The sequence below is a fragment of the Pollicipes pollicipes genome, unplaced genomic scaffold (assembly GCF_011947565.3).
Source record: "Pollicipes pollicipes isolate AB1234 unplaced genomic scaffold, Ppol_2.1 Scaffold_7261;HRSCAF=8764_pilon_pilon_pilon, whole genome shotgun sequence".
NCBI lineage: Eukaryota > Metazoa > Arthropoda > Thecostraca > Pollicipedomorpha > Pollicipedidae > Pollicipes > Pollicipes pollicipes.
Genome location: NW_023597054.1, coordinates 3,102,755 through 3,120,623, shown reverse-complemented (window position 1 = coordinate 3,120,623; position 17,869 = coordinate 3,102,755). Strand labels below are relative to the sequence as shown.

At 60.2% G+C, this 17,869-nt stretch overlaps 1 protein-coding gene across 1 annotated transcript; it reads right to left on the bottom strand.

Annotated features, from left to right (window-relative positions):
- Positions 1 to 1,120: 1,120 nt before the first annotated feature.
- LOC119112563 (transmembrane protein 8B) lies at positions 1,121 to 14,861 on the bottom strand (the record flags this gene model as incomplete). The annotated part of the gene is made up of 12 exons (XM_037236778.1): positions 1,121 to 3,409; positions 4,483 to 4,743; positions 5,124 to 5,302; positions 6,367 to 6,521; positions 6,767 to 6,996; positions 7,326 to 7,521; positions 8,092 to 8,236; positions 10,305 to 10,444; positions 11,409 to 11,549; positions 12,632 to 12,774; positions 13,847 to 14,051; positions 14,746 to 14,861. Coding segments are annotated over 12 exons (2,265 nt in total), but the record flags the coding sequence as incomplete, so codon positions are not given.
- Positions 14,862 to 17,869: the final 3,008 nt, after the last annotated feature.

The following is a 17,869-nucleotide window of genomic DNA, read 5'->3' as shown; positions in this document are numbered from 1 at the left end:
TACGAACACGAGTACAGCGTTGGTGTTTTCGCACGGAACAGGCTGACCGACCGGGAGGACGGCTCGATTGACCGCCGTCACGCCGGGCCCCCTGAACACTTAGAGACGCGCGTGTCTGAAGACAAGCGACCAAACGGTAACACAGTGGTGGCGGCGGGAGCTCCGTGACAACAACGTCTTCACAGATGTCTGCCAGCCGTGCCCGTCCGAGGCTCCGTAAAAGGTCGAACGTTCCCGCTAGTTCCGGATGATCTGGCCAGTTAGCTGAAGCACGAGCGTGGCCAAAGAGTCACGAGGTGGTGGCTGATGACGCCTCAGATGGGCGGTGTGCCGCCGACTGTCACCATCAGATGACTCCCCGCCAACGCGTGCCTCCGACCACGGAGACCCAGGCTGCAACTGCCCAGGCGACGGCTTCGAAGTCGGCCGATGTCGCGACGGAGTGGTGGGTTCTCTTCCGAGGGTCGGGCACGCACCCCGCACCTGGCCGCAGCCCGACCTCCGTCCCCTCCGAGGGTCGGGCACGCACCCCGCACCTGGCCGTGGCCCGACCTCCGTCGCAGACCACACCGGTCGGGCTGGCCGCCAGCCGTGGCAGCGCGCCGCCGGCGCGAGCGGGCGAGATTAGGACGGCAGCAGGGACCCGGGCCCGGGCACGGACCACCACTCGATGTGCTACACACGCCGCCGACGGCCGGACGCCGCTAATGAGAGGCCGAAAGACTAGTGTTTCGGACGTCCACGCCACGCGCGGCTCTGTTCTGACTAGGTCACGCGAGGGCGCACTGGCGGCGGGCTGCAGCCACACACCGCCGCTGTCGCTGCAGCCGCCCACCGCACACATTCAGGCGACGAGGCCAATCTAACATCAATCAACAGAGTGAACCAGGCGAAGAGCCCAGCTGCTCACCAGCCACACCACACAATGATAAGCCCGTTAGAGGACAGCACTGCCGAGGAGCACGACTATTCACAGAGTGAGCGAGTCCCCTGGACACGGACCGGCTGGGCTGGCGAGGTCGGCCCAGCAGCGCAGCCTCACGAGCTCGGACGCCGCTCCGGCCGGCAGTCGCCGCCGCCCTGGCCGGCGGCGCCGGCTCGCGGGAAGGCTCCAGCCGGCCTACTCAGACATGCGGCACGCCGGCGGTACGGACCAACAACCGGCCCTATTACAGGCAGCTGGAACGTTCGGCTGAGAATTTCAGAAGTGGGGACAAAGGATGACCTCAAAATGCGCCCACAACTGTGTCGCCGCACAGAAGACAAGCACATGTCGCGTCTGTCGTTTCGAGTCGTTCACGGGTACCGGTCACTGCGGTTGAGAATTTGGCATGAAAACGCTTCACCGTGCGAATTTAATACGGCCTGGCTATCTTTGTTTGCCCAAGACGTCACGTTTACTTTTCTTCCAGGGAACGGCGGCATGAAGCGCGTCGACAAATGTCCATAGTTACCGTGGAAGCTCGCACGGATCGCTCTGGCGTTGATGCCGCCGTGCAGACGGACGGCGGGCGGCGAACCCCCTACGACGGGCTGCCAAACAGTCCGATAAAAAAAAACAGGACGGTTATACATGCCATAAACGACCTCCACCTCTACGGTGCCCTGAAAAACAAGTGGTATCATTTGACTGGCAGTCCGTGGCGTACCGCACAATAATGACAACACAGCCGGCGCTGGCCGGCTCCGGGGCGGACCCGACGACCCAGGGTCGCCAACATGGCGGAGACAGGCGCGGCGGGAGGGCGACCGACCGGGCGGGATCGGCCGGCACGACTGGCCAGGGGCTGCCCGAGCGCGTGTCGGCCCGCCTACCACGACAGGCTCAGCGACAGGCGGCGCCACTGGCGCGTCGGGCCGACCACAGGCGACTTGACGCCTTGCTCGGGACTAGCCCATCCACCCTTGCCGTCACCAGAGGACGCCCTGCACGGTACGAGGACTGAAAACACGACCCGCTATACGAGATACAGGGACGAAAAGAAGCCATGACGGTACAAGGACTGAAAACACGACCCGCTATGCGAGATACAGGGACGAAAAGAAGCCGTGTGCAGATGCCTGCTTTCAAGAATGAGCAAACAGCGGTACATTAACGGGCACCAAAACAAGTAACATCTATTAAAACAGTCCCTCTGCCTCACCTCAGACTGAACAGCTATACGATAGGATTGTAGTCCAAGATCAGGGGAAAAACATAATGGCGACGACAATACAGCCCACAACAGTGCGACTTACGGAAAATACTTGATTCCATCATCGACCTGGTATCAAATGGAATGAAGCTCAGGGAGTGACACTAAAAGACACCCAGACCCCAATAACCAGGCACGAGAGGCCTTCCCCGCCCCCAATAACCAGGCACGAGAGGCCTTTCCCGGCCCCCAATAACCAGGGCCTTCCTGGACCGTGGCCTGCGTGTGACGTGGCTTTGGACAGTACGGAGCCGGGCGCCGGCCTCCACGGCCTGTACGCGGCCGTCCCGATCGCCGCTCACCTGATTGAGGAGCGCGCCGCGCCGGTATCATGCCGATCCTAGCACTCGCGCCGTATCATGCACTACAGATTACGACCCACTGCGGGTCACAATCACACAAAACGGGATGGCAAGCGAGCCGCCGCTACCGAGCCCAAGTGGACTGAATGGTACGTGAACGAAGCCTACCCTACGAACGACCGATTGTCACAACGAAGCATAGGTGATTCAAAGAACGGCAGCCGCCGTTCATACCTGAACATCATGGCACCTGGCAGCGTGGCCGCTCCGAGCTGGACGCGACGGCACGTGAGTCAGAGCTCCTCAGCTAGAGATCAGTGGCACAACTGATACCGATTATCCACTGAAGCCTCGTCGAGACTAGCCTAGCCTGCGCCTAAGTCCGATCGATGCCCTGGTGAGTGGCTCCGCCGCACAGGCGGCCACATGTGACCGGCTGTCTTTCTCTGCGCTGTAGGGCACTGGAAGGTGGCGGCGCGAGCGGATGGCTGGCCGCCGGGAGATCAGCCCCAGCCCAGGTCAGCGGAGTGGCAGCGGCCTCACGCCACTGCAGCGCCCCTAGCGGCGCGACTCGCAGTCGGCGCTGGTGTTGACCGTCTGCTGGCTGAGCTCTCGCCCATTGCCATCGCCGCCGCCGCCGCCGCCAATGCCGACGCGCAGCACCTTGCCGGCAGGCGAGGCGCCGTCCAGGCTGAACAAGCCATCAGGGCGCCGGCGTGCTGGCAGCAGGAACAGAACTGAGAGCGCGACGCAGCAGTGCCAGGCCGAGTGCGTGTACTTGTAGTTCTCCTCGGTCTCCAGCAGTGTGTAGCAGACGAGGCCGGCGCCAGCGATGGTGGCGCCCGGCAGCAGGCCCAGCAGCAGGTAACGCAGCGGCGGGAACAGCGCCCTCTGCCGCCGACAGTGCACCACCTGCCGGGCGGCCACGCACGCCACTCAGCGCACGGAGACAAGACCCATCACGATCACGATCAGCAGAGACAGGGCCCATCGCGATAATGATCGGCAGAGACAGGGTCCATCACGATAATGATCGGCAGAGATAGGGTCCATCACGATGACGATCAGCAGAGACAGGGCCCATTGTGATCACGATAAAAACAACAGGGCCCATCACGATCACGATCAGCAGAGACAAGGCCCATTGTGATCACGATCAGCAGAGACAGGGCCCATTGTGATCACGATCAGCAGAGACAGGGCCCATTGTGACCACGATCAGCAGAGACAAGGCCCATTGTGATCACGATCAGCAGAGACAGGGCCCATTGTGATCACGATCAGCAGAGACAGGGCCCATTGCGATCATGATCGGCAGAGACAGGACCCATCACGATTACGATCAGCAGAGACAGGACCCATCACGATCACGATCAGCAGAGACAGGGCCCATTGTGAGCACGATCAGGAGAGACAGGACCCATTGTGATCACGGTCAGGAGAGACAGGACCCATTGTGATCACGGTCAGGAGAGACAGGACCCATTGTGATCACGGTCAGGAGAGACAGGACCCATTGTGATCACGGTCAGGAGAGACAGGACCCATTGTGATCACGGTCAGCAGCAAATACATGCTCACTTGTAGATGCAACGGAAGCGAGCGCATACGCACCAGGTGGACAGACCGGCACTGGCCCGGCTTTGTTCAGCATTAACAGATTCTGCATCACACTACGGCGGGCAGAGCTCGGACCGCCTCACTACGGCGGGCAGAGCTCGGACCGCCACACTACGGCGGGCAGAGCTCGGACCGCCACACTGCGGTGGGCAGAGCTCGGACCGCCACACTACGGCGGGCAGAGCTCGGACCGCCACACTGCAGCGGGCAGAGCTCGGACCGCCACACTACGGCGGGCAGAGCTCGGACCGCCACACTACGGCGGGCAGAGCTCGGACCGCCCCCCCCCCCCCCCCCCCCCCCGTGTCTGTGACTCGGCCCCCGCGTCTCAGCCTAAGCCTCCACACCACTGCGCCGGCGCTCACCCAGGAGGTGACCATGCAGACGAAGGCGGTGGCGACGGGCACGACAAACACCCAGAGCCCGGTGCGGTCGTACTCGACGCCGAGGGCCACCAGCATGGCACCGCCCACGTTCAGAAGGGAGCTCCAGGCGGGCGCCAGGTCGGCCATGGCCACCAGCGTTACCCAGAAGGCGAAGATGCCGGCGTAGAAGTCGCAAAACTGCATCACGCTCAGCCGCATCAGGCAGAAGGCGTACTTCTGCTCGTCGCAGGCGTGGTAGAACTGCGGTCAGGCGGCCAGTGGTCAGAGCAGGCGGCCCGGCAGACAAGCACCGCCCACAGATGCCTCCAGCAAGACCCAAACGAAACGATAACAACATCAGTTTATGTTTATCTAATTGGGGTCTGGTTGCGTGTCATTCAGGCCTAATGTGCTCAGTAGCCCAAACTGTATGGCGCTGCCGCCACCCGCCTCTAACCCTGACAGGAAGAGCGGGCACCGCCGGGAATCGAACTCCGTACCCCTGCCTGACCAGGTGTCGGGATGCACATGCTCAGGCGAGAGTGAGCAGGTGGCAAAGCGAGCGGAGGATGGCAGCACACACGGCACCGTCGGTCAGTCGGTGCCGGGCCGGCCGCTGCTGCGGCGCCGCGGCCGCTCACCGTCGAGAAGAACATGATGAAGGCGTACACCAGCGCCTCCGTGTAGAAGCGCCGGCGCAGCGCCAGCACCACGGCCGGCGCGAACAGCACGTTACTGATGGTCAGCAGCAGCGTGCCCAGCAGCAGCTGGAAGTCGGAGGTGGCGTGCGAGGAGTCGGTGCAGCCCCAGCCGGCGTACCCTGGGGGCCGAGCATGTACACAGCGTACGCAACTCCACGAATGGTGAACCACGACGACACACACATGTAGAATGCACACGGCTGGCGTACCTCGGCGGCGCCTGACCGCGGCACACCACACGACTGCAGCACTGGCCACACACGGTAGGGACTGCCACACCTGACGTCAGGCGCACACCGCAGCACGCCAGACGACTGCAGCACTGGCCACACACGGTAGGGAACGCCACACGTGACGTCAGGCGCACACCGCAGCACGCCAGACGACTGCAGCACCGGCCGCACACGGTAGGGAACGCCACACCTGACGTCAGTAAGCAAAGCCCCGCGTTCCTGTTTGGTTTTTGCATTATAAGTTCAGAGCTCTCACGCTGAGAGTTATGGGCCTTCCGTATGCAGCAAATCCTGGTCAAACAACAATCACACAAAGATTGGTTATACTGTAAAAGCCCGGCGTCTCAAGCTGTTTCTTATCACCAGTTTTCACACTGGCTACAGCCGCTGGGTTACGATCAATGACGTCATTCACGACCTTGATCCATCACCGGGTTAACATGTAGGCGTATGGACAGCTCCAGGCTACTGATAATGAACGGAGGCCGCTCGAGGCCGGCGTGCACAGGCGTAAGTCATGCCTTAATGAGTCATGCGTTATCGAACAAACACAGAAATCAGAATTTTTTGTAGTGCACGTTAAGGTCGCAAATTTGATTTGCGGGACTCACCTGGAAGCGTTGCTTCCATGCTAATGTGACCTTCGATCGTGCAAGCCGTGCGAAGAATAGCATACGTGACAGCCGACACTAGCTGCGCGGTGGCTCCGTACGTTCGCGAAGGTCATGCCGCGTGTCGCTCGACGCTAGGCCCGACACAGGCAGCGTGCGCTACCGCCGGCCGAGCGCCGACAACACCTGCGGCTGGCCGTCACCGGCGGCCCTACAGGCGGCCGCTCGGCTCAGCCAGCCAGGCCGACACTGCTGACGGTGGATCAGAGCCGGCCGCCGGACGGCGGCGCTCATGCCCAGGCAGGCGCGGGGGCATCGGGACGGCCTTACCATGCTTACCGGCCCAGCACACGCAGGTGGAGAAGACGAAGCCGCCAGAGAAGTACTGGTAGCAGCCGCCATTGGCGCCGCAGCGCGCCTGCAGGCATGGCGCCGACTCGATGTGGAACACGAGCGCCGTCTGATCCCCCGGACACGGTACCGTTGGCGTCTCACTGCCGGGCAGACACGATCGTCAGGCGGCTGTCCGCTCAGCCGGGCACACGGCCGTCAGGCGGCTGTCCGCTCAGCCGGGCAGCGTTCGGCCGCCATCACAGGGCCGGTCCAGCGGCGCTGCAGGGAGCGGCCAGCCCGCCGTCCGGCCCTGCGAGCGGCACACGCTCGCGCCCGGCCGCCGCCACAGGCGCAGCAGACGCGATCTCACGGGGTAGGCCGGGCCAGGCCGGAGCGCGCCTCTCACCTGCCGTACAGCTGCTGGCGGTAGCAGCGGACGGCCAGCGTGAGGTACCAGTCGCCCGGCTCTGGGTACGGCAGGTGGGTGACGTTGTCGAGCCGGCCGCCGCCGCCGCCGCCGCCGGTGCTGTTGACGGAGAGGCGGACGCCCGAGCTGCAGCGGCCGTCCGGCAGCAGGCGCGCCCGCACCCAGTGCGACAGGCACCCCGTCACTGACACGTTCGCCGCCGATGTGTTCTGTCGACAGCACGGGGCGGTATCAGCCGCGCACCAGCACTCCACGGCGTTGGCGGGACTGCTCGGGTGACGGACATGGGACGCCACGAAGATGGTGAGCCTCCAGGACGCCGCGAATTGCCAGCTGCACGATTGCTAACGGCGTTATCAACCAAGAGATTACATTCCTCCCAATGGCATTTGCGCACAATCAAACTTCATCTCACATCGTCCATAACATACCTCGGCACATCCCAACATTGGTGACGATACATGCGTCCCTCATAAGAAACACACACAAAAGTAGCCAGTACCATCAGCCAGCGACTGGTGCTGGCCGGCCGACTGACCAGCGAGTCGGGCAGGGTCAACGCCACGGTCAGCGTGCCGCCGATGTCCTGCACCGGCTGCACGCCGAACGTCAGCACCGACGGCCGGCGCGTGCTGATGTTGAGCCGCGCCGGCGGCCCAGCCGTGTCCGGAGCTGGCAGCTGGTCATACACGAACGCCAGGCTGCCGGCCAGCGTGCGCCGGCCCAAACCCACACTGGAGCGGGGACGCAGACCGGGGTCAGAGTAACACCACCCAGACCCACACTGGAGCGGGGACACAGACCGGGGTCAGAGTAACGCCACCCAGACCCACACTGGAGCGGGGACACAGACCGGGGTCAGAGTAACGCCACCCAGACCCGCACTGGAGCGGGGGACACAGACCAGGATCAGAGTAATACCACCCAGACCCACACTGGAGCGGGGGACACAGACCGGGGTCAGAGTAACGCCACCCAGACCCACACCGGAGTGGGAACACAGAACGGGGTCAGCACAACGCCACCCAGACTCACACTGGAGCGGGGGACACAGACCGGGGTCAGAGTAACGCCACTCACGCATCGGGCTTAGGTCAGCATACCGGACGAATATCAAACAAGCAGACAGCCAGCACTTCAGCTGACACCGGCGCCGGCTGTCATTATCGTTGCCGGCGTTGTCGTTGCCATTGGTCCAGGAACCATCTAGCTCGGCTCAACGGCAAACGCGTTCTGAACATTGTACATGAACCTCAGCAGACAATGCCTGTCAGCCGGAGCTGCCGGCAGATGGGCCAGCCCACCTGTTCCAGCATGTGTCGTTCTGGGCGCCCGCTCCACCGTCCGCCTCAGAGAACGCCACCGGAATGAAGGCAGTGCGCGCCGGCCTCTGGCAGTGGATCTCGCTCACCAGCATGTACTCGTTGTCGCGCTGCGGCTCCTTACAGTCTGCAGAGGACAGCTCGGTGAGGTGAGGTGAGGTGCGGTGAGGTGTGATGAGGTGGGGTGAGGTGAGGTGAGGTGAGGTGAGGTGCGGTGAGGTGAGGTGAGGTGAGGTGAGGTGAGGTGCGGTGAGGTGAGGTGAGGCATAATGAAGCAAGGCGAGGTGAGGTGAGGCACAATGAAGTAAGGTGAGGTGAGGTGAGGTGAGGTGAGGTGAGGTGAGGTGAGGTGTGGTGTGGTGTGATGAGATGAGATGAGGTGAGGGGTGGTGAGGTGAGATGAGGTGCAGTGCGGTGTGGTGTGATGTGGTGAGGTGAGGCAAGGTGAGGTGAGGTGAGATGAGGTGAGATAAGGCATGGTGGGGGTGGGGTGGGGTAGGGTGGGGTGAGGTGAGGTGAGGTGAGGTGAGGTGAGGTGAGGAGAGGTAAGATGAGGTGAGGCATGATGAGGTGAGGTACGGTGAGGCGTGGCGAGGTGAGGTGAGGCGAGGTGAAATGAGGTGCGGTGCAGTGGGGTGTGGTGAGGTATGGTGAGGTGAGGTGAGGTGAGGTGAAGTGCGGTGTGGTGAGGTGCGGTGAGGCGTGGCGAGGCGACGTGAGGTGAGGTGAGGTGAGGTGAGGTGAGGTGAGGTGAGGGGAGGTGAGGTGAGGTGAGGCATAATGAAATAGGGCGAGGTGAGGTGAGGCGCGGTGATGTCAGGTATGGTGCGGTGAGGGGTGGTGAGGTGAGGTGAAGCATAACGAAGTAAGGTGAGATGAGGTGAGGTGAGGTGTGATGAGGCATGGTGAGGTGAGGTAAGGTGTGGTGAGGCATGGTGAGGCATAATGAAGTAAGGTGAGGTGAGGTGAGGTAAGTTGTGGTGAGGCATGGTGAGGTGAGGTGAGGCACAATGAAGTAAGGTGAGGTAAGGTGAGGTAGGGTGAGGTGGGGGGCTGAGGCAGCAGCTGTCCCAGATAGCCACTCTAAGCTGGTCGATACATTGATGGTTTTAATCGTGGCGCTTACGCATCGCTTCGTCTTACAGAGGCTGACTTGGCCCGAACCGCGAAGGCGCATCAGCAAGCGAACGCCAGAGCCATGCGTCAGGAGTTCAGTGCCATCCTCGCGAGCCACGGCGCCACTGAAGTGATGTCACCGACGGGCCAACAGGCTTATTCCAGCAGCCCACAACGTACCGGGAATGGGTCCTGACAACGTCGGCGCCAATGCCTATCCCTTGGCGTTCATATTAAGGGCGTAACACGATCAGTCAAAGCTAAAAAAAAGAGCGAAACATCGCCGCCTACTAAACCATCGGAAAATAGCCGTCCCTGCGTTCACCGCCGCAGTTGGCCAACTGCGACCGGCATTCCGAGTACCCAGAACGTCGCCGCGTCACGGACCTTCGTGCTATCACTTGCACAGTGATCCCAAGGGCAGCCCCACCTAACCACGCGTCACTGGTGACGTCAGCGACCGCGCTGCCTGGCGTGGCGAGCGTCACGACTTCCCAGAACGCCCCAGATACCAAGTGCACGTGTTTACACAGCTGTTGCATTATCACGGGCTCCTGCGCACACGGTGTTAGCTGATCGGCTATCAGGGCTGTCGGGCGCCGCGACCGACCGCCCCCACACACACGATCACCGAACCGAGCCCTGGTGAGAAGGCCAGCGTCCTGACCACCGGTGCGCCCGCACGGCACCCAAAGATCGCGATGGCAGCCGGCCATGTCGGGAAATGACTCGCAGAAAATATCCATCGGACCATAAGCGTGTGCAACATGATTCCGAGCAGCATTACGCATCAAAACATAATCGCAAAAGCCCAGGCCAGCCGAGCTGACTGGCAGTCGGCGGCGAGCGGGGCGGGGCGGCGCCACCGCCGGTATCGCTCCCAATCAGCTGGTCTGAGGTCCATGAGCGCGCTGTGCCTGCGCCGTGCACACATGCCGCTAGATCAGGGCTGCTTTGTAAAGGCATGCTCGATGCCTGATGTGGTAACACAGGTAGTAAATGCGCCTGACCACAGCCGCGTGAGTAGCACCGTCTGATGGCGAGTCGGGCCCCCTGACCCGGTCGGGCGGCGGACTCACTCTTCTCCAGCACCACCTGGATGCCGAACTGGGCGGTGGCGTCGGGGAGGGGCGTCAGGCGGACATAGTGCCATCTGTCGGCGGCCGCGTCCAGCCGCAGCAAGCACACGCCGTCCGACAGTTCGCTGCAGTTGACGCTCCTGTCGGCAGCCGGCCGCGGAGAGCACACCGGTCAGTGCGGCGGCAGACGGGCGGGACGGGACACGGGCGGCTGCCAGTCCGCGGCACCAAGGTGGGCCGGCCGACCAGCAGCCCAGCGTGCCCACCGACGGGACACGAGCAGGCACCAGAGCACGGCCTGACGCGACATGGCGCTGAGCCGCCCAGGCGCCAGAGCACGGCCTGACGCGACACGGCGCTGAGCCGCCCAGGCACCAGAGCACGGCCTGACGCGACACGGCGCTGAGCCGCCCGGGCACCAGAGCACGGCCTGACGCGACATGGCGCTGAGCCGCCCAGGCGCCAGAGCACGGCCTGACGCGACATGGCGCTGAGCCGCCCAGGCACCAGAGCACGGCCTGACGCGACATGGCGCTGAGCCGCCCAGGCACCAGAGCACGGCCTGACGCGACACGGCGCTGAGCCGCCCAGGCGCCAGAGCACGGCCTGACGCGACACGGCGCTGAGCCGCCCGGGCACCAGAGCACGGCCTGACGCGACACGGCGCTGAGCCGCCCAGGCGCCAGAGCACGGCCTGACGCGACACGGCGCTGAGCCGCTCAGGCGCCAGAGCACGGCCTGACGCGACACGGCGCTGAGCCGCCCGGGCACCAGAGCACGGCCTGACGCGACACGGCGCTGAGCCGTCCAGGCACCAGTCCCGTCCACCCAAACGCCACAGGCCGCTCACATGGTATCTTCACATACCCCGAGCAGCTGGAAACACGCAGGTGCCCGACTATGTAGAGGCTGCCGCAGAGCCCACCAAAGAGCATCGGTTTTGGTAACATCGCATTATAGTATTGACAAAACTTATACGTTTTATCTCTAGAAGGTCTGCCACGAACACTGCTTTTGTACATTACGAAAGTGATGGTGATGGTGGACCCCTGGCACGCCATGCTGCCGGCCGGGCTGCAGCTGGCGGCGCGTCGACTAACGTACGTGGTGAAGGGTCCGGCGGCCGTGTCGGGCAGGGACAGCGCGCTGGCAGAAAGCGTCAGCGGGCAGGAGCCGCCGCCGACCGCATCCACACACTTGGAGACGTTCACCACAGCAGAGAACACGCCGGCCGGCACGACGAACCTGACAGAGGGGGCGTGTCAGATGGTCGGCGTCGGTCGGGGGCGTGGGGCGTCGGTCAGAGGCGTGGGACGTCGGTCGGGGGCCTGGGACGTCGGTCGGGGGCGTGGGGCGTCGATGAGAGGCGTGGGACGTCGGTCGGGGGCGTGGGAGGTCGGTCGGGGGGGGGGGGATGGGGCGTCGGTCGCGGGCGTGGGAGGTCGGTCGGGGACGTGGAGCGTGGGTCAGAGACGTGGGTCGTCGGTCGGGGACGTGGAGCGTCGGTCGGGGACGTGGAGCGTCGGTCAGAGACGTGGGACGTCGGTCGGGGACGTGGAGCGTCGGTCAGAGACGTGGGGCATCGGTCGGGGACGTGGGGCGTCGGTCAGAGACGTGGGACGTCGGTCGGGGACGTGGAGCGTCGGTCAGAGACGTGGGGCATCGGTCGGGGACGTGGAGCGTCGGTCAGAGACGTGGGGCGTCGGTCGGGGACGTGGAGCGTCGGTCAGAGACGTGGGACGTCGGTCGGGGACGTGGAGCGTCGGTCAGAGACGTGGGGCGTCGATCGGGGACAAGGGACGTCGGTTGGGGACGTGGGGCGTCGGTCTGGGACGCGGTATCCATCGGCCGGAACATAGGCCACTACCGCTGCCAGGTCAGCCGGTGGCCGCATTGGCCAGCAGCACGGCCGAGACGCCTGACTACGCTGGTCGGGGGAGGAGAGGCAGCTCGTGCAGCTGGCGCCGGTGTCTGTTGCCATAACTATCCTCGGCGGCGGTGCAGCCGCCCAGCTCGCCAGCCGTGAGGACGACGGTCGGCTATGCCGCGCCACAGCGTGACCGCTGACATGGGCCCAGCTCGCCAGCCGTGAGGACGACGGTCGGCTATGCCGCGCCACAGCGTGACCGCTGACATGGGCCCCACCAGTCAGACGTGACGGCGGCCGCTCTCGGCCGGCGTCTGGAAGTGATTGGTGGTGTAGGCGACAACACAGCGCCGCGGCAACTCTGGATACATCATGTCATCCAATGTCTGACTGAATGAACGTGAATAACATAGCGATGCTGGGTGCGGTTCATGCAAGTCCATCGCGTTCTCTCCACCACCTGTAGTGCTGGGTGCTGTTGATTTTCTGCGTGAGGATGAGCCTCTGGTGCGTGGTAACCTCGGGCACGAGCGTGATGACCTTCCCCTGTGGCTCGAAGCGCGCCTCGGTCTCCAGCACCGTGTGACATGTGGGCCCAAGACCCTGCAACAGCGGCCATGTCAAGCACGCCCAGACGGCCAGCAAGGCCCGCTGCCTGCCAGGATCGCAGACGGCCCCGAGCGTGGTCTCTCACGACGGCACTGCTATCGCATCACAACACTGCACCCTGGCATTTCAAACATGACCGCACGTATCAATGGCGGGTGGGACGTAGCACAGGGGCCACACGGCAGCAACCAAGCCCGAGCATCATTAATCAACAAATGCCAGGGGTCATAATCTTCGCCAAGCTCATGTCGGTTAAAACGAGGCCAATGAAAAAAAAATAATTCAGCATCAACAGCCAACACACCATTGCCAGCCTCAACACCATGACAGTCGCTGACCAGCCGCCCGGCAGCGGTGGCCCGACCAGCAGGGGAGCCGGGCGGCGGTAACCGGACCGGCAGGGGCCGGGCGGCGGTGACCGGACTGGCAGGGAAGCTGGGCGGCAGTGACCGGACCGGGGGGGACCTGGGCGGCGGTGACCGGACCGGAGGGGAGCTGGGCGGCGGTGATCGGACCGGAGGGGAGCTGGGCGGCGATGATCGGACCGGAGGGGAGCTGGGCGGCGGTGACCGGACCGGAGGGGACCTGGGCGGCGGTGATCGGACCGGAGGGGAGCTGGGCGGCGGTGACCGGACCGGAGGGGAGCTGGGCGGCGGTGATCGGACCGGAGGGGAGCTGGGCGGCGGTGACCGGACCGGAGGGGAGCTGGGCGGCGGTGATCGGACCGGAGGGGAGCTGGGCGGCAGTGACCGGACCAGCAAGGGAGCCGGGTGGCAGTGACCGGACCGGCAAGGGAGCCGGGTGGCAGTGACCGGACCGGCAGGGGAGCCGGGTGGCAGTGACCGGACCGGCAGGGGAGCCGGGTGGCAGTGACCGGACTGGCAAGGGAGCCGGGTGGCAGTGACCGGACCGGCAGGGGAGCCGGGTGGCAGTGACCGGACCGGCAAGGGAGCCGGGTGGCAGTGACCGGACCGGCAGGGGAGCCGGGTGGCAGTGACCGGACCGGCAGGGGAGCCGGGCAGCGGTGATCGGACTGGCAGACGAGGCCGGGCGTCCGCGCGCCCACCTTCTGCGTGATGCGCGTGTCCTCGGCCAGGATGAAGCCAGCGGCGAACCAATCGCCTGGCAGCGGCGCCGCCACCGTGTACCGCAGCCACGAGGAGTCACTGTGCGTGCTGATGCTGGCCAGAGAGGTGCGCTGCAGGAAGAAGTTCTCCGGGAACTCGGCCCCCAGCGGCGATATGACCGGGTAGCTGCCATGCTGCAGGTACCTGGGCATGGGGTCAGTCAAGCCAGTGGTGTGCAAACTGTTTAATGTAGTAAGAGCTGCCACACAAAGGGCAAGACAGATGCCTCAGGCAATTATCATGGCAGTTGCTTCAGAATAATGAAGCTATGGTGGTGGTGGTTGTGGTGACATTCTGGTGGTTTGACATGCTAGCTCTTCTGAACACCAAAACTGCCTTAGCTAAACCCATGACTATCAAAAGTTTCCAATGTTATTGTTTTTAGAACACACATTCAATTGTGATTACCAAAGGCAGGCTTGAACCCAATAAATTCAGAACATCTGAAATATCGCTCATGTTGATTGAGCATTTTCTTTGCTGATAACAGCATGGCTTTACACACTTCCATGATGAAGACCTACTGATGCATCTGCCCTCCAAATAGACATGTGTTGCATGTTAATGTCAAAACCTTGCAGATTGAGTGTAGCACAAAGAAAAAATCCTAGCAAGAAAAAATCCTTATCTGATTAAGATGTCCATCCAACAACTTTTTGCCTGATTGATTACATCACAGTTAATCTTCCTAATTTCTGCCACACCAGAATATACTCAAATTTGAACAATACCATAGTAAAATTATGGTGGAATGGAAGCCAATGGCTAAGTGATACCAAAACTTTACATTGTGCAATATTTGTATTACATAGGCAGCCACACAGATATTTATACTTACAGGGTGACATTTCTTGCATCACATCTTGAATTTGTTTCATTTGCCCTAAAGGAGAATGTTGCTAGCTTCACTTGCTCTGGAGCTTGAAAATGGAACAGCTGCACATCCTTGTATGAGTGGAATTTGAACAGCTCTCTAGGTGACAGCTTCTGGTATGAAGAAATGCTTGAGCCTAGAAACATCCAGCCATTGTAGCTAGCTGTCTGAGCCATTACCACACATTATCCCTGCTCATTGCTGATAACCTAAATCACAGTTCTGAGCTGATGAGTACATTACAATTTTGAAATTTGCACTATAATACAATATATCACAAAGCTCGTAGGCAATTTGTGGCCCTTCAAACCAAGCTGCAAACATCATTCAAGGTTCATTATCATCAAACAATTAACTTTAAATGACAGTGTGAATAGAACATTGATACTTACATTATGAATTTAATGAAAATTATTCCCATGCCAGAAATTTTATGCAAATATTGTAACAGATTTGGTGCTGAACACAAAGACATTGTTCTCTAATTGATACCACACTCATCTGAAGAAGCCAATCTGTTCATGCACATGGGCATTTCAATTTGTATCCATCCAAATAAAGAATTTGCAGCATTTTAAGCATCATTACTATCCCGATAGATCAATCATCATTGTTATCCTGATAAACAGCATTACCCTAATTAAAACACCAGACAATGCAACCAAAATACAGACAACACTTACACAATTTTACACAGGAGGTACACTGGTAGTTCTCTAACAACCAATGCAATATTCAGTAAAAGAACATGTGCACCAACCAATTGTCACATCTCATAATGGTGTGCCAATTACCAGTGTTGACAATATTCATATTACATTTGGCATTTGCCACTGGAATGGAATATCATGGCTCAGCAATAGGCATGTATACACTACATTTCATGTTCTCTGTCACCTGGCTCCCATGTGAGCCATGTTGCATAGCCCATATAAGGTGCTGATGAACACCTACCTGTTGTGATAAAGCTATGAGCAAGGAGCAGAAGCCACAACAAGGGCATTTTCTTCTCAAGAGTAGCCATTTACTTCCATACAAGCTTGCCAGCAATGGCAAAAAGCTTAATGTTGAAACTGTCACATCATTGCTCAGATGAACCCTTGGATCTTGTCCTTTTTAGACCAGAGGCTCCACAATGTTGTCATGCACGCACAAACCTGCCTTCAGCAAGCTCAACATCCCAGTTCCCAGTGTTTTTCACAAGTGCATTGCAGCCAGGCCCGGCGCCTGACTTTCGTTACCCCGCAGGATCTGCAGGATAGCTTTTGATTGGCCAGTGACTCACAAAACGCCCAAAGTGGAACCGCGGCAAGGTTCTGTCGAAAGGCTATTTGCACCAAACTGATGCGGTACCCACTCCGTTATCCACGCTTACACACAACAGGGCTTATCTTTTCACAAGGTTCAAGTCCGACCTCAACATCACGCTCCTGCGCGGCCCCGCGCACCTTGCCACCAGCCACCACCCAACGCCCGACCCACGGCGATATCAAGGCTGATCAAGGCGAAATGCTCAACCTGCTGTCGATCGCAACGTACGCAGATAGGAAATGCAAGGAGAGGCTAAACGGCTGCCAAAACGCGGTCACAACCCCGCGCCTCTGCCCTGTGGGGCTAACCGACACCAAACCTTCACCATCTAATGCCGCTTAGTCGGAAACCTCTCCTCTCCAATAGATGGTGACAATGGGTCAGGTCAAAGGTCACCAAAATGCCAAAAATCATCAAACAGGCTGTAGACAACCCATACTCAAAGCCTATACCACCGATTAGCACATAACCCTTACTGACTGGTCTGCCACGGTCGGTTGCCGTTGCTTTCCTGAGCATGGTGGTCTTGGATCGAGTCGACGATTACAAAAAAAAATATCACAAACCACCAACTTTAGCGGGAGGAAATCCCACGCTCCGAGCTTACGGGATCAATCCGTACAAAACCTTTCCAATCGATGGGCCACGGTCGATAACCTAGCCTAGCCAAAACACGGTGACCTCAGACGAGGTCAAGTGTCTCCAAAAATGCCCGAAATCACCATGAACTGATCTGCAGGCAACCCCATGCTCGGAGTTTTTTGGGACCGATAGGCATTTGCCAACCGATGCGCAATTGGCAGTAACCTTTCCTTTCCAGACCGTGGTGACGTTAGGTGGGCTTAGGTCACGAAAAGCGCCCGAGTCAAACATAAGCCCATAAACGGTCTCCTGAGTATCAGGAGATCGTTTCGCCGCTGTACGAACGGCAAAACGCGGCGAAACAGCCCACACAACGTTCGTATACTAACCTTCAGGAGCACGGCAATGCAGAGAGCTGCTCGAGAACTGTATACTATTTGGCAAAGTCGACAAGACGTCATAGCGTGGTCACCTAACAATAATGTGACTACTTAGCTGTCATTATCACAGCTGGCCGCAGTGGCGATGGCTCAACCATTTCCACAAAAGCATAAATAATCTATGCACATTGAAATCCCTCCAACAAATGGGCCCATTCCGGTTGTACGGTTATTTGGAGTACACGAATTTCATGGCTTACTCTGGGTTTAGAGTAGCTCCAGCGGAATGAGACGATGAACATATCCCTACCACTTGCCCCGCACGCTGCCAAGAATGTTTCGACCATATGGGCAAAATTGTTTCAATGATGCTTTGGTATACCTTAACAGTGCAATTTGACCCAGGGGTGAAATTTCCTGTTCAATTGGGGGAGGGGAGAGGCTGGAGCCCCTTCTTTGAGGTTGGCCAGATCCGTGGAGGAACATGCTTAATAGCACATTTTTTGGGTCGGTTTCGTCATTTCCTAGCGCTCTGCCCCCGAACACATGTTGTTGATCATGTTAGCCTGCCCAAGGGGCAAAAGTTGGGCTGTGTTTCTCTATTCCAACATACCAGTCTCACCGGGCGACAGTGAAGATCGTGCATTCGACAGTGCAAACACTTTCTGACGGGCTGACACGGTTAAATCTGCCGGAAAACGTACGCGGTAATGGGATTGCGAGCTCGCGACAAACGAACGCTCGGCCCGACTGAGTGGCACGCGCGCTGACCCTTCCGCCGGCCTCCGCGTCCGCGGCCAGGAAGCCATGTCCCA